Source organism: Neofelis nebulosa, chromosome 13 (assembly GCF_028018385.1).
Source record: "Neofelis nebulosa isolate mNeoNeb1 chromosome 13, mNeoNeb1.pri, whole genome shotgun sequence".
Classification (NCBI taxonomy): domain Eukaryota; kingdom Metazoa; phylum Chordata; class Mammalia; order Carnivora; family Felidae; genus Neofelis; species Neofelis nebulosa.
Genome location: NC_080794.1, coordinates 74,713,416 through 74,737,634, shown reverse-complemented (window position 1 = coordinate 74,737,634; position 24,219 = coordinate 74,713,416). Strand labels below are relative to the sequence as shown.

The 24,219-nt window shown below is 47.2% G+C and overlaps 1 protein-coding gene across 38 annotated transcripts in view; it reads right to left on the bottom strand.

The window, feature by feature from the left end:
* TCF7L2 (transcription factor 7 like 2) overlaps positions 1–20,321 on the bottom strand; it is a 202,539-nt gene extending 182,218 nt beyond the window's left edge. For 8 of the 38 annotated variants that reach the window (XM_058697792.1, XM_058697789.1, XM_058697790.1 and 5 more), the window contains exons 1-4: positions 19,582–20,319; positions 19,250–19,316; positions 18,916–19,040; positions 6,234–6,302 (exon numbers count right to left, since the gene is read on the bottom strand). In XM_058697792.1, the coding sequence (XP_058553775.1) occupies positions 6,234–6,302; positions 18,916–19,040; positions 19,250–19,316; positions 19,582–19,770 (450 nt within the window). In that variant the 5' untranslated portion in view covers positions 19,771–20,319. Of the gene's footprint in view, positions 1–6,233; positions 6,303–18,915; positions 19,041–19,249; positions 19,317–19,581 lie in introns of all 38 variants that reach the window. The other 30 variants (XM_058697784.1, XM_058697785.1, XM_058697808.1 and 27 more) reach the window with 18 other exon arrangements.
* Between the last annotated feature and the right edge of the window lie 3,898 nt (positions 20,322–24,219).

Sequence of the window (24,219 nt, the reverse complement as noted above, 5' to 3'; positions counted from 1 at the left end):
TGTGTCATTGCCAGAGAGGAGGCATCGAGATTACCCAAAAACCCATTAAAGCTGCAATGCCTGGGCCCACCCCAGACCCACAGAACCTAACACTCGGCGGGTAGGGCCACAGTCTGCATCTAATGAACCCCCCGGGTGATGCCTGCTCGCGTCTGTGAGACGCTGACCTGGTCCTAATGAGTGGGATCTTTAAGGAGTAGAACCCAGGATTCCGTACTTTTGAGCAGTTCCCAGTTGATCCCTTTGTATACGGCCCGGAGAGCTGGTTGGTGGGCACTGGGTGAGGAAAGCCCTGGACCCTTGAGCATTATTTTATGCAGACGGTAGTTAGCATAACGCTGTGTAGTATCATCTCTCTCCAGTCTGACTGCCGGGGTTGGAATCCTAATTCCTTGATCATGGGCAAAATATCTCTGGTAGCCGAGTCTCCGTTTCCTCATTTACAAAATGGAGATATAATGATGATAATACGAGTAACTACATCTTTCGGGTTCCCTTCTGTGTTGTTATGAAGAATCAATAAATAATTCATACACAGCACTTAACACCAGACCCAATGCTTCGGGAGAATTCAATAAGCATAAGCTGCTATTATTATCTGCTGTGGTTACTGCCTTTGACCCCGAAGACCAAGCACTTTACCGTCCAAGCTACTCTTTCATAAACAAAGAAACGCCCCTTCTTGAGGCTTGCAAAAGTATCTGGCTCTCTTCATAGAACCATGGAGAAGGAAAGGCCTCAAAAGCTCAGCGGAACCCACAGGCAAACTCTAGCTTCTCACTCAAAATCAGAAAAAGTTATCCCAACTGAGTACTGGCCAGCCCTCAAGTACTCAAGTGGGCACTGAGCAGCCAATGAACGATCAACTGATTGACTTCAAAAGACTCTGGGGCAGCAATGCTCAAACTTCAGTAGGCTGAAACTCAGAGCCCTGCTTAAAAATGCAACTCCCAGGTCGTATCTAAAACCTGCTCCATCGGGCCAAGGGAAATGAGGTGCTTACAAATCAGGACGTGAGACAGCGCTAGAATTTACGCTCCATGAGAACAAGCTGGTTTTGTCCGTTCTCTCCGCGGATGAAGTCTGCAAGGGCCTGGCACACGCGAGATACGCAATAAATACTTTTGAACGAATGAAGGAACAGTCTGAGGTATGGACTTCAATCAGCCAGTCAGGCAGAAACTCAGCACCGCAGCAAGTGAATGAACCTTCCAAAGGAGCTGACTGGCCAACGAGTCTGGTGAAACGACACGAGTCTCTGTCATGGCCCCATCCACATGCAAACACACACACACACTGCATCCTTTGTGGAAAGGGGACATGAAATCTCCCAGCCAGGTGTGGGTGGTGGGACTGAGGGAAAATTGAGGAAGTGACTATACCAAGAACGGAACTTAGCCCAGATCTGCTCCTGAAGCAAGAAAGCAAATCCTCATGAGAATTGAAAGGGCCACAGAACCTGCGGCACGAGGAGGGGTGGCCCGGAACACAAGAGACCACCGTCAGATACAGGACTTGGGTTGGCCCTTGCCAACATCCCAGCCAAATCCACTGGTACCAACCTCTGGCCATTCTTACCATGGAGGCCAAGGGTCTACCTGGGCAAAGAGATGGACCGCGACTCACAGCATCATTTTAAGACATGGCTGAGACTAAACACCAAGTTCCCATCCGGGAATAAGGGGCCAATACGGCACCAGGACACTCTCCAATTTCTACCCTTCCCTCCTTGACCTCAGAAAGCACGCAGGCCCTGGAGGAGGGTCCTCGGGGCCTTACTGAGTCACGGCAGATGAGTTCGAAGACCAAAAAGAAGGAACATGCTTTGGTAAAGCTCAGATGGGAACGTGCAAGCCTGAGGACAGAAGGCAAAGTAACAACACTTGAAAGTCTCCACCGCTCAGCTGTGTAAACAAATAAAATGGTCCATTTCTTCTGGAGCCTCTCCTGGTTGTCTTTGCGCACACACACAAGCATGTGCATACACATATACACACACACACACACACACACACACACACACACACCACTTCACATCTTAAAAGAAAAACAACCAAGAAAGGTCTACACAGTTTGTTTTTGCTGTGTGTGGAGTTATTTTTTCCTAAATCACATCTGACTTGGTGTGAAAACATCAACCTTTGGCCAAAATACTCTTAAAACAAAGGCTTAATTGGTTCTGAAATAGCCCTTCTGAAAACCAAGGGAAATCTCTTCTGTGGGTCTTGACCTTGATTACAACACTGCTCTTGGGGCTGGAATAATGACGAGTGGGGGAGTCCAGGAAGAGCTGTCTTCAGGGAGGCAACAGGGATGCCTACACATTCATCCACAGTCACCTGCAGGGCGGCTCTCTGGAAGGCACTGGCAGCGTGTGGGTCCACCTCTGCATTCAGCCTGCAAAATCTTCCCAGGTTAAGGAAGACGGTGGGAGGAGTTCCTAGGAACTGGGGCCAAAAGCCAAACTGGCCTCTGAGCACACCTAGCTCATTTTACTGCTCCCCTATGTATATCACTCACACACATACAACCACTGAGCCAGCGCACTTCAGGGACGACACTTGAAATCCAGTGTTCACATCTCTCTCAAAAGATCAATGCAAAGCTAAACACACGTATTACCCTGTGTCTCTCCAAGGCCACTCTTGCATATGAAGAACAGAAACGGACACACATATTCCTCCAAAAGATGTGGGTGAGAATGTTACTAGGACCTTATTCACAGTAGCAGAAAACGCGAGGCAATCCAAAACTCCAGGAACATAGAAAGGATGTGCACAATGTGTCATAGTCCTACGGAGAATACTGATGGCAATAAAAAAGAGCAAACTAGTGCCACATATACAATAACAGGAATAAAACTCAGATATAATGCTGAGTGGAGCCAGACAGGAGACAATCCATTCTGTACAATCCCATCCCTATGAAGCTAAAAACCAGGCAAAACTCGGGGTGCCTGGGTGGCTCAGTCGGTTGAGCATCCGAGTTCGGCTCAGGTCATGATCTCGCAGTGAGCTCGAGCCCCGCGTCAGGCTCTGTGCTGACAGCTCAGAGCCTGGAGCCTGCTTTGGATTTTGTGTCTCCCTCTCTCTCTGCCCCTCCCCACTCACGCTGTCTCTCTCTGTCTCAGAAATAAACATTTAAAAAAATTTTTTTAATAACAGGCAAAACTAATCCATGGCGATAGATAAAATTATTCCACGTGAGAACTGGCAGGGGCAGGGTGGGGAGGGTGGAGGGGTGGGGCTAGGGTTTTCAGGGTGGAGGGTTGGAAGCCAGATGACTGGGAGGTGAAGGGCATACGCAAGACATCTGGGGGGTTGGTAATATTCTCTCAGGGGCCAGCAAACCACAGTTTGTGGGCCAAATCCAGCCACTGTCAACTCTTATAAATAAAGTTTTATTGGGACAAGGCCACATCTATTCTTTTAGATACTATTTTTAGCTCCTTTTGCATCACGGTGGCAGAGTTGAGTAGCTGCCACAGAAGATTATAGGGCCTGCGAAGACTAAAATATTTACTATTTAGCAACCCTTTACAGAAAGTGTAAGAAAGTGTTGGAACAGAAAGTGTTCCAACTCCATTCTATGTATTGGTCAGGGTGATGGTTTCGTGGATGTTCACATGTGTAGAAGTTGGTCCACCTCTCCACTAAAGACATATTTATCTCATACTTCAATGAAACTTTTTAAAAGTCAGCAGAGCTAAATAACTACATCTTGCTTTTAAAAGGTCTGTTAAGTGTCATTCCAGTTATATCGGCATTAACCACGTAGGGAGAATACGGCCATTTGTGTGATGCTGGTCTTTTCAACACCGAGAGGGGTCGGGAGGTTGTCAAAAGCGGGGAAGATCCCAACACAGCAACTGATACCGTGCCCAAACTTTTTCAAAAGAACACGAGGCGGCTATAGGAATCAGCTGGAGGCCATTCATGGCGACGGTGAACTTGGCCGAGTCCTGAGATTACAGGAGGGCTGGGAAGGGCAAGGGGTATGGATCTCATGGGTTGCAAGGTGTCCCCCTACTTGAGGTTATTTTGGGAACCGGTTCAGGAAAGCAACAAGCTCAGCTCATACTGCAATGCAGGATTTATTAAGGTAAAGCAGTCTTACGTTTCCAGGGAAAGAAAATTCTGCCCCAACAATCACATCCCACTTAAGCCTTGTGCTGGAGAACGCCGCGAAGGGAAAATGTCAGCTGTCCTGCCCCCCAGAGCACCACCATCGTCATCTCAAACTAAAATTACAGCTAGATGCCATGTGGCTTGGCCTCGTCCTGGTCTAGCAGAGGTTGGGGGAGAATGAACTCTGAAAGCATGCCGGTGCTGGGTCTCTAATAAAATGTCTCTCTGTTTGCCCACATGGGCCTCCAGCCTTAGCAAACAGAAGCAGGGGAGAACAATACTACCTGTTCATGGAGGAACGGGAATGGTTTCAGTCCTCCAAACAATGAGGTCTGTAATTTACTCCATCTTCCTCCTGAGAAAGAGCTTCACATGGCCTGCACCGTGCCAGGTGGTTTGGAGAAAGTCAAACTGCTTGGTCTCACAAGGGACGCTTCAGCAACGGGTGTAAAGACACAACAGCTGGTCTGGTCTCGGCTGGTCTCCCAGTGACATGGCCCCAGCCAGCCTTTCCACACCAAGATAGGGATCACTATGCTATTCAACCTCACCGATTCCCACACTCCGGGCAACAGGATTCTCCAGCACTCCACCAGATGTAGTAGGCCTCAGGACATTTGTCTGTTCCTCTATCCATTCATCAAGACCTAGGGTTTGCGCCTGTTCCCTCTCCTAGCCCTGAGACTAAACCAGTTTCAGGGGGCAAGACTCAATATGCCAACATCAAGAAGCAGAAGGCCCAGCAGGAAGTGCGCCAGCAAGAACGAGTGTGGCATCTAGCTAGAGACATCAGTCTGGAAAATACTTGGGGATGGAGGGCGGTAAAACCACCTTCCCCTAAAATACACAGAGAGATCAGATCAGCAGCACACGGCAGGAGCAAACAAAACATATTTTCCCAATACGCTCCTGTTGCCCTGAAACAAGCACAAAACCGTGAGGGAATCCATCAAATAAAAATGTCTGCAGAACCATACTTTTTTCACTGGTGGAAGAATTCACAGTGTCGCTGGGGCCCATGGCTGTCTGAAAGCCTTATCCAGGAAGCTGCAGATTTGAAACGGGACAGCTACAAAGATGGACTATGGCTGTAGTTTGGTGAGACCACGGACGGACACACAAGTTATCCGCAGCGGAACAACGTAAATTATTTCACCAACCGACATCCACTTCCGGGAAGAGGAGACCCACAACCAGACTTCACCATCACCACAACAGGCTTCAAAAGCCTCTCTCCAGAGGGTTAAACCGGAACACTCCAGAAGTTTCGGCACCATTAGTTACACCATGAGTAACATCCATCCTGGCAGAGCCAGGCAAGGCAGACAGACGAAAATCGTATTAGTCTGCTCTCCCTCCACTACTGCATTCTGCTGGCACCAGTTCAGCTCCGAGTCTATATTAGTCTGTGATCTGTTTAGCCTTTGGATTTAAGAGAATGGAAGCACTACATGAGCAGGAAACCGGACACTCATCAGAAGCTGGGCTCTGTCACCTCTCCCTCCCAGCACTTTTAAGGACATACATCAACAGGTCCAAGAGAAATCAACATTTCAGGACAATCGGGTCGAAAGTGATATTCTTAGCACCCCTTAGCGTGATCTGGATGCACGGGAAACAACCCTCTGGCTGTCAGTAGCCCCCTCCCCCTCCCCTCCCCCCACCATTCTTCCAGGTCGGCCACCTCGTTTTGCTCTCAAACGAAGATTCTTCCCTAAGCCAAAAACAATAGCCAAGCTGGGGTCTTGTGTGCCCACTACGCCTGATCAAGAAACTAAACACAAAACACAGGCTCCTCTTTCTTTCCATATTCTTTACATCGTTTTGGCAGCATTTCTGCTCTTGTTTCTTTGCTTCCCACCTCCCCAAGTCAATCAACTACCACCAGCACCATCACCACCTTCACCATCGTCACCACCACCACCACCATCATCATCATCATCACCAACCATCATCCCCATCATCATCATCACCACTATCACCACCATCATCATCATCATCATCATCATCATCACCATCTAGATTGGGGGAAGGGGCAGAGAATAAAAGACACAAGAGACCTACTTATTGACAATTCAAGCTTCAGGATCTCTTGCATTTTCCTACCTGAATTGCAATCTGGTGTTCAATCGTTTTGTACGCAGAGTAATGTGTGCTCCCGGACTGAAAATGGAGCTGTAGAAAGAAACCAAATCAAAGCGTTCTGCTTATGTCACAAACTACAAGAAAACATCTTAAGCAGTTTATGAATAGCAGACAAACCTTCCTAGATTGAACTGCAGCCTTGGCATTCAATCAAGACCTGTGTATTTTTATTTGTTGCTATGGATAAGATAATCATCATAATCTAAGGTAAAGTTAAAAAAAAAAAAAAGCGTCTATTTAATAAGCGAAAAGGGAGGGGGGAGGGGGCCAAGAGTGAGAATCATTGACATGAAAAGGAAAGACGGACGCCCATTAAAACATAAAGGAAGCCAGTGTGCTGAGCAGGACGCTGCAGAAGAATTAACTGTGTGCTGCAAAAAGCCACGAGAATTGCGACACGTAGGTGTGAGGACAGGCAGTGAGAAAGGGTTCTGAGAAGCCACAAGACTGCAACAGGTACAAGACCCCCACTGTTCTGACAACTGGGCGCTTGCTCCTAAACACGATTCTATTTTGGGGAAAACAAATGTGTCAGGCAGAATTCAGGGGCCACCGATGCCTTATGCATTCTTCTGCAATGACTAAGCGATCCGTCCCAGAACGTCCCTATAGCCTGCACTCTAGGAATCCACACTTCCCCATAGAGGGAGCCAACCATTGCCAAAGAGCCACCAAGTTTTCTAAGGACGGCCTGTTCACTGGCCCCTGGGTGAATGCTCGTCCCTGGCTCCCTCAGATTCTCCACAACCGGGTGGGGGGGGCGGGACGACGAAGTCTCTCTCTCGGGCCTTCCCCTCCGAAGCCCTACAGAGCCCCCATCAAAGAAGTGGGTGTCCCCAAACAAAAAGGAATATGGAGATGCCTCACCAAACTCTCCTTTCCCCAAATAACGCTTGTTAGTAGTGGGATCCTCCCGAGCAGGAAAACAAACACTATCTGATTCATTTTATAAACAATACAACAGTCACTAAAGGATCTCAACAGTATCTGGAAATGCATTTTAATTTGCAACATATGAACGAATGAGGAGGCATTAGTCGGTCCTGGGGAATCGCTGCTCATTCACCTCACAGCAAAAGGCAGCAGGGGCTCGCACTTCCAAACCACGGCTGTTACTGCTACCAGAACACTTCCATAGTACTAGAACAAAGTGTAACCTAGCTTGCCAGTGAGTTTTAGATCCAATGATTTTGTTCACACAGTTCAGGACTGTTCAAAATCAGTCCGCCCAGGTTTTGCGGGGGGGGGGGGGGGGGGGGGGGGACAGGGGGGGAGAAAAAAAAGAAAGGAAAGAAGAAGAAAAATGAAATTCACATAAGAACTTTTGAACCAACACAACACAGAAGCGATCACATTTTTAAAATAGTCTGAATTTATACTGCTCATGAGATAAGGCTGGAAGTCCCCATTTTAGCATCCAATGGGCTCCTCTGAGATCATTGTAACTGCTCCAAAGAAACAATCAAAAACACCGCCTATAAATATTAGGAGACTGCTTGCCCCAAAACATAATACTAATCAAGGTGAAAAGAGGCCACAATAAAAATGAAGCCAGGAATGAATATATATGTAGTCCTTTACCTGTCAAAGCACAGCGATGCACCACACTCCCTAAAACAACTAAAGACGAACACTGAGCAACTGACCGTAAGCCCATCCCCACACAGCCCCCCCCCCCCCCCCGGGCCCCACACACACACTCTCTGAAGCAGTTCATCTAAGTGAATTGCAGAAAAAGACAGATGAATTTGCACCCTTTTAGCCCCACGCCCCCGCCCTTCCTATGAAAACTGCCAGCCAGTAAACGGAGATTTGCACTAATTTCTGTGACAATTCCACATCATTTTAAAACAACTTTTGTGCTAGGGACAGCTTTCTCTGCCAGGTTGGAATGCTTGGCTGGAGAGCAGCTCTTGTCTGAGGGGTGGGGGGTGGGGGGTTCTGCTTCTAAGTCGAGAGGCAACAGTAACAACTCATCCCCCTTTTCAGCAGGGTTTTATTCTCCTCTTTTCCAACTGCCTGATTCAGAGCTTAATGGAAACTTGTCCAAGCTTTTCTTCCCACAAACCCTGTGGAGCCCTAGGCAATCTGTACTCAGGGTAACCACAGGAATCTCAGATTGTCAATTAAAATTGAATGGACACCTGATAACTATATGTCGTGGAAACCAAATTTCATATAATCACAGGCTTGTGAATAAATTAATGAAACTGTGGCTAATCCAAATTCAATTTTCACTTGTCCGGTTCCATTCTTAATCCTTGCGTCCAATCACCACCCAAACAACACAATCCCAGAGAGAACGCTGCAATTAAAAGAGGAAAAATGCAACTGCAAGGTCTTTAAGAATGTAGTTGCACAAAGTTAATTTCACACACACACACACACACACACACACACACACACACCATTTTAACACCCCCAAGCAATGTAACTTCCCTCCTCAGGTGTCCAGACAAACCGAATAACCCGGACCAGCTCATAAATACACACAGCACAAGCTCCAATCAGATCTTTACTCCCAGCCAGTAACCACTGGTTGGAGAGATATGGAGCTAAACTTCCGCCAGCTACAGTGACACAGACTTACAATTTTCTTGTTGCTCCTTTGGGTTTCCACCCCCTCTTCTACCAAATGCTGATTTCTTAAACATAACACTTTAAACTGCTTTTTGCTTCCCTGTAAAACACAAAGATGCCTTGTTCCTTAGAGTCCAGCTTTTTAAGACAAAGACAAAATACAAGGACCGAGTAAAAACTTGGCTTTCTAGACTGGAACAAGAATTTACTTCTCTCTCTGTAGAAAATCTATTAAGAAGGGAAAGAACAAGAGACGGTGGCCTTTTCTTTTTCGAATCGATGAGGGGAGGTTCAGAGATCCATCGAAGGATCAGCCATCTAAGGCCCATCTGGGTTTAGGAACCTCTACCCCTGGGGCTGCCCTGCTCTTGGTTGGTCACCTGCAGCGTCACTTCCTTCGCCAGCAGGTGCAGCTTATACTTTGGGCATGCGGTGCGTCCTCAACATGGTGCCTCCCTGGGGCATCCTGGGGCTTCACCAGCTGAGAACTCCAGGGCACCTTTCCTTCGATTCCTTCCCATGAAACCCTCGACAAAAGAAACCTTCCCTTCCTGTGTGCTTGTTTACAATGGCCAAGCCCACCCACCCATGCTAACACCCCCAGATGATCTGGCCCTCACTTGTCCAGAGGAAGAACCATAAAGAGGAGGCCGTGCCCGGCACAGGATTGCACAATTCCCCGGCAATTAAAAAACCAACAATTTACAATTAACTCCTTCCCTTACGATGATCATATCGTGATGGCTCTTGCTTTATTTCTAATCACTACCACTGGCCCTTAATTTGCTGTTTCAGATATACGACATCAGAGACACCCAGAGACGAGAGAAAAAGGAAAACCATGTTTTCATCCACAGACATCTCCTCCTCAAAGGGGACCCTGTGTTGGTTTCTCCCACACTAAGTGAACTTCCAGGATTCAGAAGACTAAGTTCTTATACCTATTCATTCCACTAAATTGGTAAGAGGTGGAGCATTCGTTTTATTGTCACCTGGCTCTCTCTTTTATTAAAACAAACAAACAAAAATCCAATCCAGATTCATTCCCTAAAAAGTTTTGGTTTTGGGGACCTGGGGTCCACCTTCTCCCCTGTAGCCACTACCGTGAGCCACTGGAAGTTTAATTTCCATGTCATTAACTTAAAAGACAGATGGGGCGCCTGGGTGGCGCAGTCGGTTAAGCGTCCGACTTCGGCCAGGTCACGATCTCGCGGTCCGTGAGTTCGAGCCCCGCGTCAGGCTCTGGGCTGATGGCTCGGAGCCTGGAGCCTGTTTCCGATTCTGTGTCTCCCTCTCTCTCTGCCCCTCCCCCGTTCATGCTCTGTCTCTCTCTGTCCCAAAAATAAAAATAAAAAACATTTAAAAAAAAAAAAAAAAAAAAAAAGACAGATATTTTTGGGGCGCCTGGTTGGCTCAGTGGGTTAAGCGTCCAACTTCAGCTCAGGTCATGATCTCACGGTTCGTGAGTTCAAGCCCCGCATAGGGTTCTGTGCTGACAGCTCAGAGCCTGGAGCCTGCTTCAGATTCTGTCTCCCTCTCTCTCGGCCCCTCCCCTGCTCACGTTCTGTCTGTCTCTCTCAAAAAGAAATAAACATTACAAAAAAAAAAAAAGAGAGAGAGAGAATATTTTTGTTGTTAGTAGGTCTAAGGCTTTTTCTTGGGTCATCAGGCACCGTTAGGGACAGAGACAGCAGCCCTGTGCTGCGAACCTCTTACATTTAATGGGAAATAGAATCCTGACCAGGACTCTGGGCTACCCTGCCTGCCCTTTTAAAAAGTGCCAAGAGGACCTCTACCTTCCACAGGGAAGGCAAAAGCATCACTGACTGTTAGGTGTGCCGGTTTAAACATCCCTCGCCAGACCTAGACACGGAACATTTGTACCATCCTAAAAACAACAACTTAACAAAGGCATCCCCTTTTCACTTCCTGGCATTCTGCTTCAGAAATTCTGCCGCAGCAAAACGCATGCCCTCAGACACCAGAACAATCTCTCCTACTGTCTCGATGTTCCATCCAATGTCTATTTACCCTCATTAATTTTTCTTTTCTTTTCCTCAACCTGAAACCATCAGCTATGAGTCAGAGAATGATCATTAACTTTTACAGCTTCCATACACATCCACCTACTCACATTTGGGGAAAGAAGACTTGCAACATTGCCTGAGACCAAAATCCTCCATGAAAGAAAAGGGAAGAAAAAAAAAAATCACTTCAAGAAAGTAATAGCTGTAGGTCTATGGGGGTTTGGGGGGGGGGGGGTTACATTCATTGTTTTTCCACTCGGTGCCGCAAATCTGGAGCAAAAAAAAGAAAAATTGAACTTGGTTACGGTGATAGGGATTTCTGGGTTGATTTCTGAAGAAAAACGAGATGATTTTCTTTAAACATCAAAACATAATTAAAGTTCTTAAACTTAATTGGGGGGGGGGAATGAAGTGAATCAAATTTCCTGCTCTTGTACAAAACACATTTCTAGCATAGAAAAACACGTGGGCTAAGGGGCTGAGACATGCTCCTAACACAGCATTTTTCATTAAAAGTTGCTACATTAACACTCTTAAAATGATGCCCTATCATTACTCCACTTAGCAGTCACAGCTCTGCAACTCATAACGAATTAATTTGCATTAATGTGGGTTTCCTGTGTCCTTCCCTGGGTATGCCATTGTGATTCCGGCTTAATAAAACTGACAGGACAGTAACATAGTGCCTTTTATTCCACTTTCCAAAACAAACCAACCCACCCGAAGACCCACACAAATCCTCTCGATTTTTTTTAAGCATTTTGCTAATATATTTAGTACATCATAATTGGCCCAGCACACAGGAACCTAGTTATCTTCTCAGTAAATATTTATAGCGTCATTCTTTCCCATTCATTCTGCATTTTCTTGGAGAATCTCACTGTAGCCTACATCTGCAATTCATTGACTTTACAATTTACCACATGTTGGGATGGGAGAGGTCCTAGCTCCATTTGAATCACTACACAAATATGCAAGTGATTTATCGGTTTCAAACTGAAGGCTACAAGAGAAGGACTCCACTTTCCCTGAACATTACTTCTTCTGGCAGACCATGAACAATTACAGTTCGTACTAATTAAGCTCTGTAAATGTGCTGTGCCCTGCTAATGCCTACCAGGCCTCAAATTTATTTTCATGATGCCAAACTTTAGCGAGCAATTTTAACTCCTTCAGAGCTGATCCCACTAATAATAGCCATTCCTGCCCCTATAAACAGAACTGTTTGGGGCTACTTCATGGCCAAAAAAAAAAAAAAAGAGAGAGAGAGAGAAACAGAGAGAGAGAGAGAGAGAGAGAGAGAGAGAGAAAAGACAGAAGAAGAAAGAAAAGAATAAAATATAACAGGCTGAATTACCAGCCCGAAATCAGATGTGCCTAAGGAAGAAAAACCTATCCTGGGAAAACGAAGAACACCACGGCTGATAACCCGTTCATAGATCCCACATCCCCATCTTTGTAATGAGCTGTTAAGGGATTCATATCTGTCCCTGAGGGCTAGTAAGTTTCTGCATTCCATTGATTAGAAAATAAAACCTTTCAGCCGCGGTCTTTAAGTTTGGGTTGGATGGAGGGAAGGATCCCGCCAGAAATGACAGGGCCATCAGTCCCCCTCAACACACATACCTTACCCACACACCTCAGGATCCCACTCCCCCTTCACCATGTGGTCCCTCTGTAACACACCAGAACCTCCCACTTTTTAAAAAATAAAAATTAACATCAACAGGATAATTGGCCTTCTCTCTCTCATCAGGCTGTCGACCACAGAATGCCCCTCCCCTAGACCCTCACGCAAATAACTGATATGAAACATATCTGTTGCCGGATAGAGTGTTTTAGGTGAGGAGTGGACTGAAACCACTCTATGCTGAGCAAAGCAATAGTTTTTAACAGCACCTCCCCCTGGTACTCCCACCTCTCATAAGAGACTTCCAATCCCCAATTTCAGACAAGCCATTCCCCCAAGCCCCAATTTTTGTCCCATCTTCTTATATTTTTTCCAATCTTTCTTAATCAGACATTTTTTCTGGCTACCTCTCTGTGTTTCCTTCCCCAGATAACTGTGCACTTTTACCAAATGAGAGGCCTTCCCATCCCCAATGTAAACCTGGAATTTTTTTTCCCTCATCCATTAAATTCCTTTAATCAACTCTCCTCACTCCCCTAACTTTTTTTTTTTTTAAACCCTCACATTAACTAGTGCACTCTGCAACGTGTGTATTTTCCCTTCCAACTCAGTGGAACATCATATAAATTAAAGAGCAGTCTCTCGTATCAGGTTTCTTTAAGTATTCTGGGAAATATGCACAATATAGGCAACACGGTCCAAAAAAAAAAAGAAAGAAAGAAAAGAAAAGGAAAGGAAAGGAAAGGAAAGGAAAGGAAAGGAAAGGAAAGGAAAAGAGAGAAAGAGAAGGAAAAAAGGAAAGAAAAGAAAGGAAAAAAGGAGAAACCAGAAGACAACGCGAAAGATGCAAACAGTAGAGCAACTTTGCTTTTGAAAAAGGCATTTGTGCAGAGCCCCCACTGAATTTCCATCCCTGAAAGTGCTCTTTATAAATGTGTATAACAATAGCCTAGAGGAAAAGTACAAGTCAGCTGCCAGAGGAGAGGGGGTCTGTCTCAGTAAGCTCAGATTGTAGAGGTGGGGGCCACGGGAGGGGGGAGGGCAGCATCTGAGATGGGCTTCCCCCATCTCATTGCTTATAATTAGTGAGAGAAATCTGAGCTACTGCCAATGTCTGCGGACCTTGAATATTATAAGGCCAACGTGGCGTCAAATATCTTAACATTCATAAGTGTTATGGGCTGTAAATAAAGCCTGTGGATTTATGACCCGGTGGCGCTTGCCAGCAAAGGACTGGGGCACATTTCTTTCAGCAGACCTGTCGAGGTGCAAGCTTGCCTTTGGTTGTAAAATTAACCGTTTCCTTCACAAATGTGCTCAATTATAAGTCAGAGTTGAAGATTTACTCACACGGCTGCCAATATCCACTCGCGGAAGAAACTCAGACGCCCACGTCACGCACCCCCCTCAAAAATAAAAGCCCCGAGAATCTGATTCACCGCCCCCCCCTTCCCAAACTTCTGAAATGTGTCACCTTAGAACAGTTACAAATGCGGTCAAAGATATCATCTAATTCCACTTACCAAGACTAAAAAGCTTACACCTACTTCCCTGGAAAGTGCTTATTTATTTGGCAACTCTGTGGTTTAAAAAAACAAGAAAGGGAGTAAATCACTCCCTGGCTGCAGTCTCGTCCCTTCCCCCAATATAATGTCATCTACTTCCTGTGTAGGAGAGAGCCTCTGCTAAATCCAGGTTGTCTCATACTTAACTGCCAATAAACCAACTTCCACATAACTTCCAGACAGCTGGGGAAAAGGTCCTCGGAGTTTTAGTCATGGTCCAGAAACACGCGTCCACACAAAAATTTGCAGCTGTCCTTTCTCTACAGTGCATTTTTAATGTGATTTGGGGGCCCCTGTTGTGAAACATCTGACAAAATGTAAAATCCTCTTAGATACCTTCTAGTTTACCCACTGTGCACGTGTAAGAGAAGTTGCACCGGGATTTCTCAACCAAGGAAAAACCTAGGCACTTTTTGCATGCACCCAGGTACCTCGTGGGATGTGAGGAGGCATTCAAACCCTGCAAAGACTTCCACTGTAAAGTTTGAAAGCACAGCCCCCCGTGCAACTAGTAAAATGCTGGTTTTTGAAAGCAAGTATTTTTTTAATGGCGTGCAGATCTGCACTCATATCCTGCGCTGCTAACAGAACAGCATTCTTGATCGGCCAGCCCCCGGAAACCTTCCTGTTAACTTTTTCACAGCTTGCTAAGAAACAGAAAGCTGACCAGCTTCCAGCAGGGACTCTAAATGAAATCCGTATCAGTAAAATGAAAATCAGGGTGGAAAACTCCTAGCAAGAACCGGGATTGTTTGCTTCCAAATCTTTTCTCCATCAGATAGGGGGCATCAGTAAAAGCTACAGCCCTTAAGCAGTCCAAAGTTTCCAAAAACACTTCTTCCAGATAAGCACTTCAGGCCCCCAACTGCCTAATAGCTTGTTTCTGGGGGTTCAGAAAGCTTTAATTTCAACAGACTGCGAAGCGCTGGCATATTAAATTTATAATCATTAAAATATGACTTATTGGGTGAATGCTCAGCCCTTAATCCATCCTGTAGACATTAAACTCCAACCTATAAAGATTAGCACAGAATTAATACTGTTGCATTGAGATTGGGATCTAAACATGTTCGCCATAAATATTTCTGAAGGAGATGAAAAACACTTAGCATAAATACCAAAGAAGGGAAAGAACACCTGTTCTTTTTCAGGGCGATAAGCATTTTATTGTTCTCTATTTAAAATGTAATGACCTGTGTAATTACAGTAATATTACATTGTTATGTAGGGGCTTGGAATGTCACACTTTGAAAAGTGTTGTCAAAACAATCAGGGGTGAAGGTGGGGGGTGGGAGGACAACCAAGGAAAGGACCACCATTAACCCTTCACACTCTAAGGTCTAAATCTTTTGTATGAGAAAGGATTATGTTGTTTGAGTGAGGGAAAAACATCCATTTTTCACAAGCCAGAAAGAGAATTTGTTTGCCCGGCTACATAAAACCCCAATGAATAGGCCCCTCTTGGTTTCTTTTAAATGCTGGGATTCCAAGTTCAAAAGTGAATTCAAGATGCTGCTTATTTATTTGTTCAACCTAGTAGCAAGCAGCTCAGTTAAAAAGCAACTAACTTTGGGATAAAAGAAGATACAAGAGCTCTCATACTCGAGTCTTAAAGAGAAATCTCAAACCTAACTCGAATTCTGACCACCCTAGCCCGATTTCTCAGTGTGGCAAAGGGAAAAAGAAATGGGGCACCACTTTTTCCTACCAACTTGAATATGCTACAAGTATTTTTATCTCTGACATACAACTGCTACCACAATTCTTGTATTTGTTGTTCTATCACTTCCCATCTACTTAACCACACTTCTCTCCTTAATGTATTTTTGTATCCGAATCTGTCTTTTTAAAAGCCATTCCTATTACTGTATCAAAGACTAAATTAATGCTATGCAGAAATCTTTGTCGCTTTAAAATAAAATTATTACTATCGAGCTTTATGGCGTCTTCAGCAATTAAAGCATTATTCTTGACATAATGTATTATTCATCATAGCTGGTTTAATGCTACTCCTTCATTCTTTACATTCTTAAATAGAAAAGCAGGAATCAGGGATCCAAAGAGTTTGCTTTTTAAAGGATGCTGCTGCTTACAGGTACTCTAATAAGGAACAGAAACCGTAGCAAAAACACCACCACCAAGGAGGGTCGGGGAAAACAGGAAAGCATACAGCTAATTTGTCTTTATACCTTGCCCTCAAAAACACACTCTATGAAGCACGAAGAATTTCAGATGAGCATGAAAAGACCCCTATCTTGCCTATAGATGCCCTCGGCAGCTGTAGGAAATCTAGAACTGCAAGCTGGCCCTCTGATCGAAGACGTCAGGAGTGACACACAACAGCTTCCCGTCCTCGTGTCTACTGCGCTGCTTACTGGCCTAAATAAATAACTTTAATTTTGGAGCACATAATCTAACCCAGGTAACAGATAAGGAGGAAGGGCCTGCACACACAAAGATGTCTCTTGGTGTTTGACATGCAAATCCGAACACTGCCTACTGAGTTCAGAAATGTCCTCTCCTACTCAATCTGATGTCACAGCACAAGGCCACCCGCTACGTCCACAATTAAAAGAACTAGAGCGGTCTATTCCTATAATGCCCACAAAGGGGACCGATGGTTGGGAGCCTTCCTTTTTCGCCCCGGGAAATCGTTTATTTGCCTTTAACAGTTTCGCTGTTTCCTAATTACAGCACAACACCACCGTTCAAGTCTTAGGCGACAGTATGGCAAGATCGCCAGCGGTCAGGCTGGGAGTTTGAAAAGAGTCAAGAAGGCCAAGAAGCCCGCCATCAAAGCTCAATATTCAGATTGGCCTTTCTGATGGCCAAGTGGATTTTTAAATAATACCGGAGAGACTCCATCGTAGGGGGAGGGGAGTAAGAAATTCTCAGGGTTACTTTGGAATGTTGCTTGGTCGGGTTGGTTAGTACACAAACCCTCTGTTTCTGAGCCGAATGCTCCGGGTTTAGCATGCCCACAAGCTCTCAAGAAAAATACAAGGTAACCGGACTGTGCCTCCCCTTGAGCTGCAACCCCACAGCCCAGCCCCTGCAGTCTGCAAGAGCTGGCCCTGTAGTAGGAGGTCGGGCTGAAACGCTCTACCAGCTTCCCAAGCACGCAGAAGCCTGGGTGCAGGGAAGGGGGGAGGGGGGGGATAATTATTTCTCTTTCCTAGCCATAAAAAGTGACCGGTCTAGCATGCCCGTGCCCTTTTTGCCAGGGCCCAAAAAACAAGTAAAACCTGATAGTTAATATTTTAATGCTTAAAAACACTTGTAGATCGGATCGACTCCCATCCGGCAAGCCCTCGGCCATTAGCACCGAATTCACGGCTGCTGAACACTGGGTACATTATTTCAAATTGCTATCTCGAGTTACCGAAAAAAAAAAAAAAAAAAAAATAGTGTGTGTAAATAAGGGGTAGGGGGCCCAAACCAGAAAAGGTGCAAAATGACAATCCCTGGAAACCAGGCACAAACGTCTAGAGGTTGCGTCTAGAGACCGGCAATCCAGGCTTTTTAGAGGAGGGTGGGATTGGGGGCGGGGGACGGGGTTCAGGATGAGGGCAGGGAGCAGAGGACGGTCCGGGAACAGGATGAACCTTATTAACAAATGTCAAGGGGGCGCGGAACGCTCGCTGCGGAAAGCACCCGCGGAGCCTAGCACCCGGTGCCGCCCTGGGGTCCCCAAAGTTGGGTGGCCCGCGAGCAGCAGCCCACTCCCTTGAAGGAGAGGTGCCCTTGGCCTCCCGCACTCTACACACCGCTGGGCCCGCAAACCCTGGTCTCTGATCCTCCCCCAGGGCCCACTGAGGGCCTTCTCGGAAGCTGGCGAACGCAGACCAAGCTATAAACCCCAAGGCACCCAAATTCCCTGGAAATACATCGAGTCCGCTCAAAGGAAGCCATCCAGGCTGCACACAAACCAAGAACCCGGTCACAGGGGCCTCCCCACTCGGCGCGGCCCGAGAGAGCCCGCAGCCGGCGCTCCGGGCAGCCGAGCCCGCCACACCGCGCCCAGGGCGCTCGGGGCCCTGCGGGGTTGCCAAAGAAAAGCAATCCCAAAGCCCCCAAGTTTGCAGTGGGACCAGTCTAGGAGGGGTGACCTTCCAGGGGAAAGGGGGAGGGGGGCTGAAAGCCAGCGATCACCACTAGAAAGCTAAGTAAATAACCAGCCGAAAGAGAAAGCCGAGGCGCTTCTCCCGGGCCCCGGGCTCCGCGCGCTCGCTACTTCTCCAGTCCAACGCCTGCAGGAAAATCCACTCTCTACCCCGCGCGTCGGGCGCTAGCCCGGTCACTCGGGCCCCGGCAGCGGCAGCCAAGGGGTTAACCGGGGAAAACCCAAGACGCCACAGAAGAGGGAAGGAAGAGAGAGGGAGAGGGAGAGAGAGCGAAAAGAAAAGAGCCACACAGTCATCTTCCCAGGGTGAAGAAACAAACAACACCACCACGGGGGAGGGGGGGAATCAGAGCGCAAAAAAAAAAAAAAAAGTTCTTCTGTTTACCGCCCCCCCCCAACAAAACCCTGCTTGGAAAGAAAGGTCTCCCCAACATCACGAGGCAGCAAACTGAAAGCAAGAACATGGCGAAGTGCAAACAAATCCAGTCCACAAAAGGCAGAAAAGTTTGGAGAGTTTTGGGCTGCCTGGGCCGCGAGCGGGGGAGGGGAGGCGGGGAGGGGAGGAGGCGGAGGGGGGGGCGGGGAGGGAGGGAGAGAGGGAGGGGAGGGGAGGGAAGGGGAGGGGAGGGAGGGGGCAGGGCAGGGCAGGGGCCGCATGCGGGGCCGGGCGGGCGGCGCGGGCGGGCAGCGGGCGGGGGCCGGGCGCGGAGGCACTTACGGTTCGGGCGGTGGGCGAGAGCGATCCGTTGGGGAGGTAGGGGCTCGTCAGGTCGGGGATCATGATGAAGGGGTAGCCGGGATACGGTGGCCCCTTAAAGAGCCCTCCATCTTGCCTCTTGGCCGCTAACATGGCGGGGCGGCGAGGGGACGGCGGCGGCCGCGCCGAGCGGGAGAGAGCGAGGAGAAACTTTTTAGAAAGTGCCCCAAGTAGCCGGGCGCCCCGGCAGGGCCGGCGCGCGGCCGGGCCGAGCGGGGCGCGGGGCCGGGGCGCGCGGGGCGGCGGGCCCGGGGGGCGGCTCCGGGCGGCTGCGGGGCGCGCGGGGCGTACTCACCTTCTTCCAAACTTTCCCGGGATTTATCTCGGAAACTTTCGGAGCGAGGCGGAGGCCGTCTTTCCGCCTTCCCGGAGGGGTGGAGGTGGGGAGGGCGAGGGGCAAACGCCACGCAGAGGGGGGGAGAAGGGGGAGAAAAAAGATCAGCAGGGTGGGGGGGTTGGGGGGGGAGAGAAAACAGGGTTACAAGTTTCTGCAATGGTGGCACCGCGCGCACACGCCGCCCGCCCGGCCCCGCGGCGCCCCCGGCCCCGATTCCTTCCCTCTCGGCACCGTTTGCCAAGCCCAGGAAATAGACTCAAGACCCCACCAGCCCGAGGGGCTTTTCCTACCTCGGAATCGGAGGAGCTGTTTTGATTCGTTTCTGATTCATTGACTAGAGACGATTTGACATCAGCTAAATCCCTCTCTGCCGAGGAGTTTTCGGAGCTCTTCTCCTCCTGCTCGCCCTCGTCTTTGAAGGAAATCAGTTCGTCGTTGGCGCCTAGGTCATCTCCTCCACCGCCGTTCAGCTGCGGCATTTTTTTCACCCACCAGCAGCAATTTTGGAAGGAAAATGAAGGAGGAAGAAAAGCAAAAAAAAAAAAAAAAAAAAAAAAACCCAAAAAGTTTTGCCCCCCCCCAAAAAAAATATTGCAAGAAAAAGACGAGTCCAAGGTGAACTTTTTTTTCTGCTTTGGGGTCCTTTTCTCCTGGGGAGGGGAAAGAGGGAGAAGGGGAGGGGAAAGGGGGGGAGATCTTCTGCACGCGTGAGTTTGGGTTTCTTTTTTCTCTCGTTCCCAAGGATCCGATCAATGTGCAAAAAAATAATAAATAAAAAAGGGGGGTAAAAAAAAACACCAACAACAACAAGAAGTCAGATATAAAGAGCAAAGGGGGGGGAAGCCGAAGATACAGGAGGAGCTCGTGCCGCTCGGATTTGAGTGAGTTGAAGTTAGACTGAGAGCTTTTCAGTTCAAAGGCGGCGCTGATTGACAGATAGAAAAAGGGGGATCGAAATCCGGAGGAACGGAGTAGTCTGGGAGCGGAGATTATTGACAGGGCGAGAGGAACACACTCGCTTAATGAGATGCCGGGGGGCGGGGCCGGCCCGGTGACGTGTGCATAAATAAACAGCCGGGTGGGCGGGGCGGGGGCGGCTAACAATGATCCTTTCGGGCGCCGGGAGAGGGAGGAGGGAGAGGAGGAGGAGGAGAGGGGCGGGGGAGGAGAGGGGAGGGAGTTGGAGGGAGGAGTGTGCAGGGGGAGAGGCCTGCGCTGAGTGGGTGCGAGCCCGCGAGTCTGGGCTAGGGTACTGGGACTCGCTCCGGGAGGGGGGCGGCTTCGGAAGGACAATGCGGAGTGGGAGAGGAGGGGAAGGGGGTGGCGACCGAGTCAGGAATCCGAGCCGCGGAAGGCGGAAGGAAAGCCCACTTGGGGGGCGGGGATGGGGAGAGGCCCAGAAAAAGTGCACTTTGGAAATATTAGAAATAAGTCTTAAGTAAGGGGAAAAGGAGGAGAGTACCGTGGAGAAGGGAGGGCGGGGGGGGGGGGGGTTGCTTAGTGGTTAGTCCAGCAGTGAAATCAGCCACCCTTGGGCGGGGATCTAACAGAAGTGGTCAAAAAGAAAGATCAACCCTCCTCTTTCAGAGAGCTTGGGGAAGTGGGGAGCTGGGCAAAGTTCCTGGTCATCTTCAGGGAAAGAAACTATCAGCCCATGAGGTCTTCCCTACCCTTTTTATTTATTAATAGTGAGTCATTTCATAAAATCTTAAATCTCGCTAGAATAAATATACCAAGACTTTTTATCCCCCCCCCCCAAAAAAAAGACAATCAAATACTTTAGTGTTTGTCAGGGGCATTAAAAATACCCTTCAGGAAAAATACGTGGTTCTTTACAATGTAAAGTGTTGTTCCCCCCGCCACCCGCTCTGGTAACTGACGTTGGAGGTGGTAGGAAATGAGCTAGGATTCAAAGTCCTTCTGCCTTTGGAGGTGAAAAGTTTGGGCGTTAACACCGCCAGGGAAAATAAAACTGAAAGTTCACCAACCCCTGGGATCAGTGGTACTGGAGTCTTTCTCGAAGGGGGTGTGAAATGAAATCCCCAAAAGACTGGCCAAATAATCAAGATGTAGATAGCTCTGGCAGGAAATTGCTAACTGAGCTGATGCTGAGAGACCTCAGGGAGGAGGTGGAAAACCTGGGGTTTGAGGCAGGTATTGTTGTTTTTAGGCACCTCGCCTGGGGAGCAGATTTGCTACAAAATGGGGAACAGAATTCTGTTAAAGAGGAAAAGACCTGACTCCTAAAACATAGGCTTCCTGGATGATGGAGCAGGAACACTCATTTTCTTGCAAATATTCAGTGGAAAGTGGACAGGAAACTACAACATGAAAAGGGGGACCAAAAAAATAATAATAAATCAATAGGAATTAGCAAATTGTCTGTTAGGAACAGTGTTGGTCCATGATGTACTAAATTATCCCACCAGTCCCCCAAAAAACTCACATACATTCCAACTGGCCCATCAGCACCTAAGGTTTCTAAAAGAAAGCAAATTTACCATGTAATATTTAGAGAGTTTGGGTTTCAGCAAAACTGTTTTATAGGCTAAGGTCTCAGAGAGAAGACTACTAAAAATAATGATACTAAGATTGACAAGGCCAATGAATTCCCCTGCACTGGGAAAAATTCGCAGCCACATTAGCACACTAAAGACTAAAGAGGCAGGCAAAATAAAATGGGGAGGGGGAGAGCCTATGGAGGAGAATCACTGTAACTCCCAACTTTAATATTAATCAGAAAAATCAGAAGTAGAGTGAGAAGGAGCCAGAAAAGAAGTAAAACAAATGTGTACATTTAATCAGACAGGATTGCATAGGATACAAAGCACAGGGCTAATTAGTCTCAGCAGGTAGGACTAACCTTCAGACTTCATAAATAAATAAGGCGGGCACAGTTTCTAAGAGGGAGAGTGGAGACAGAAAGGGGATTATTTCAAGACACTAAGTAAAAACATGAAGAATGAAATGCTTCACTGTTAAATCCATGTACAAATGGATTTAACAGTTTCCTTTTCCTAGGTCTTTTCACTTGGTTGCCTTTAGATTTACACATTTAGCGAATGACCATAGCTTTTCACACTTGCTAATTGTCACCTGCATACCTAGTGTGCCTGAGTCTGTCTGTGTACAGCATAGACTTTCCTAAAGCCTGTTTTAAGGGCTTATTTACTTAAACTGGAACACATTCATAGGAACTCAATTTATGGCAATTTCTTTGTCCTGTGAGGTGGTATTTTTTTTTTAATCGAACCCTGATCTGAATTAAGTTGGATAATGAGGACTTCTATGTCCTTTATGGGACTACCTGGATAATAAAAGCTCATAAATATACTGAATTGAAATTTTAAAGCACGTACTTTTTGTTTTTAATGCCCTGGCCTGCATTTTTATCATATGTAAATACTAAAGGCTTTCTTGCGATGATTAGTAACCTCATCCATGTTGGCATATCCTAATTTTTCTCATTCAAAGGAAACTCTTGAATCTTTCCTTCTTTAAATCTCTGATTTAATTAAGCAATTAAAAGTTATTCCATAATAGCACATGTGCCACATTTAATTTCATTGCTTCGTGCCATAAAGGCTGGGGAGACCAGCAAGATCTCAGAGGGTCAATAACCCCTGAGTCTCTGAAAAAGGGCTTCAGGTGATGCCTGCCCGGATAGGAGGTAGGGGAGGGAGAGGGTGTGGAATTGCAATGGGCAAAAAGCAGGGTAATATAATACATTTTTTAAAAGTCAGGTTGCCTGGCTCACAATGTGGACATGTACTTTATAGATTTGGTGTGAAATTTTAAACAACAGTTGGCTCGTGTCCAGGTGTTGAGGTAACTTCTCTCTCCAGACACTAAGGACTCCTGGTTTACAGGATCCTGAGCTCTGCCCAAATAGCAAGGGTTCCAAGAACACAGGGACGAAACCAGACCAGTTCTGACTTTGGCCCAAGCCAGGGGATTTTGCATATTTGGGAGTGGGCAGGATGGGGAGGAAGTGACCTCTTTCCTGGTGCCCATTCCTGGGGCCAGCCCAGGTCCTGAATTCTAAGGAGACTGTGTCTCAGCCTCTCTGTGTTCCTGCCTCTCCTCCTCATCCACTGCCTTTCTGCTTCTTCACCTCTCTGTTTTCTTCTCCCCTTTTGGCCGTCGCTCTATTAAATCCCTGTGGACATGTGTTGATTCTAGAATCTGCATTTTACTTCGAAAACTAAGTGAACAGGTCACCTTTCCCAGGGATACTTCCTTGTTCATCCCTATTGAGGAATGTGAAAAGGAAGTTTCCAGTCGATATAAACCATTCTTCAGGTGTTGGTTCCTTATGGGGGAGCCATGGTAGAGTGGTAGGTGCCCTCTGAAAAATGGGAATGTGCTTAATGGGGATGGCAGAAATAGGCCAAGCGTTACCTGTGTCCTCCACCTGTCACCTGTCGGGTGAGGTCGTTGGACTGGGTATTTTCCTAGGTCCTTTTTTACCATTCAGAGGGCCCATGATTCCATGCTTTCAGCCCAGACCCCAGTTACGCTAAGAGGTTCAGCAGCACACAAGCAAAGACGACAAAGCGCCTTGGAAGTTTGGCTTTGGAATTTAGGAAAAACAAGGATGGCCTGCTCAGATTCGCCAGAAGTAAAGAATACGTGTGGTCAAGCATACTCAGCTCCCCCAGTGGTTCCTCAACATTCCACTAAATGACGCTCCACGGTGACCTGCACAGGTACGCGTGTGGGCATACGTGTGCCGTGTGATTTTTTTCCCTAAAGATTCAGGCTCCAAGATGGATGATCCAACCCACTGTGTTGGACTTATCTGTGCAGGGAGGGTGCTGACCGAGGGAAGCCAAAAAAAGAACCTGAAAACATAAGGAAGCTATAAAATGGGGAAATGTTTTGAAGCCAAAGTCCTGCTTCCACTGTGAGATTTTCTGTTTGCTTTT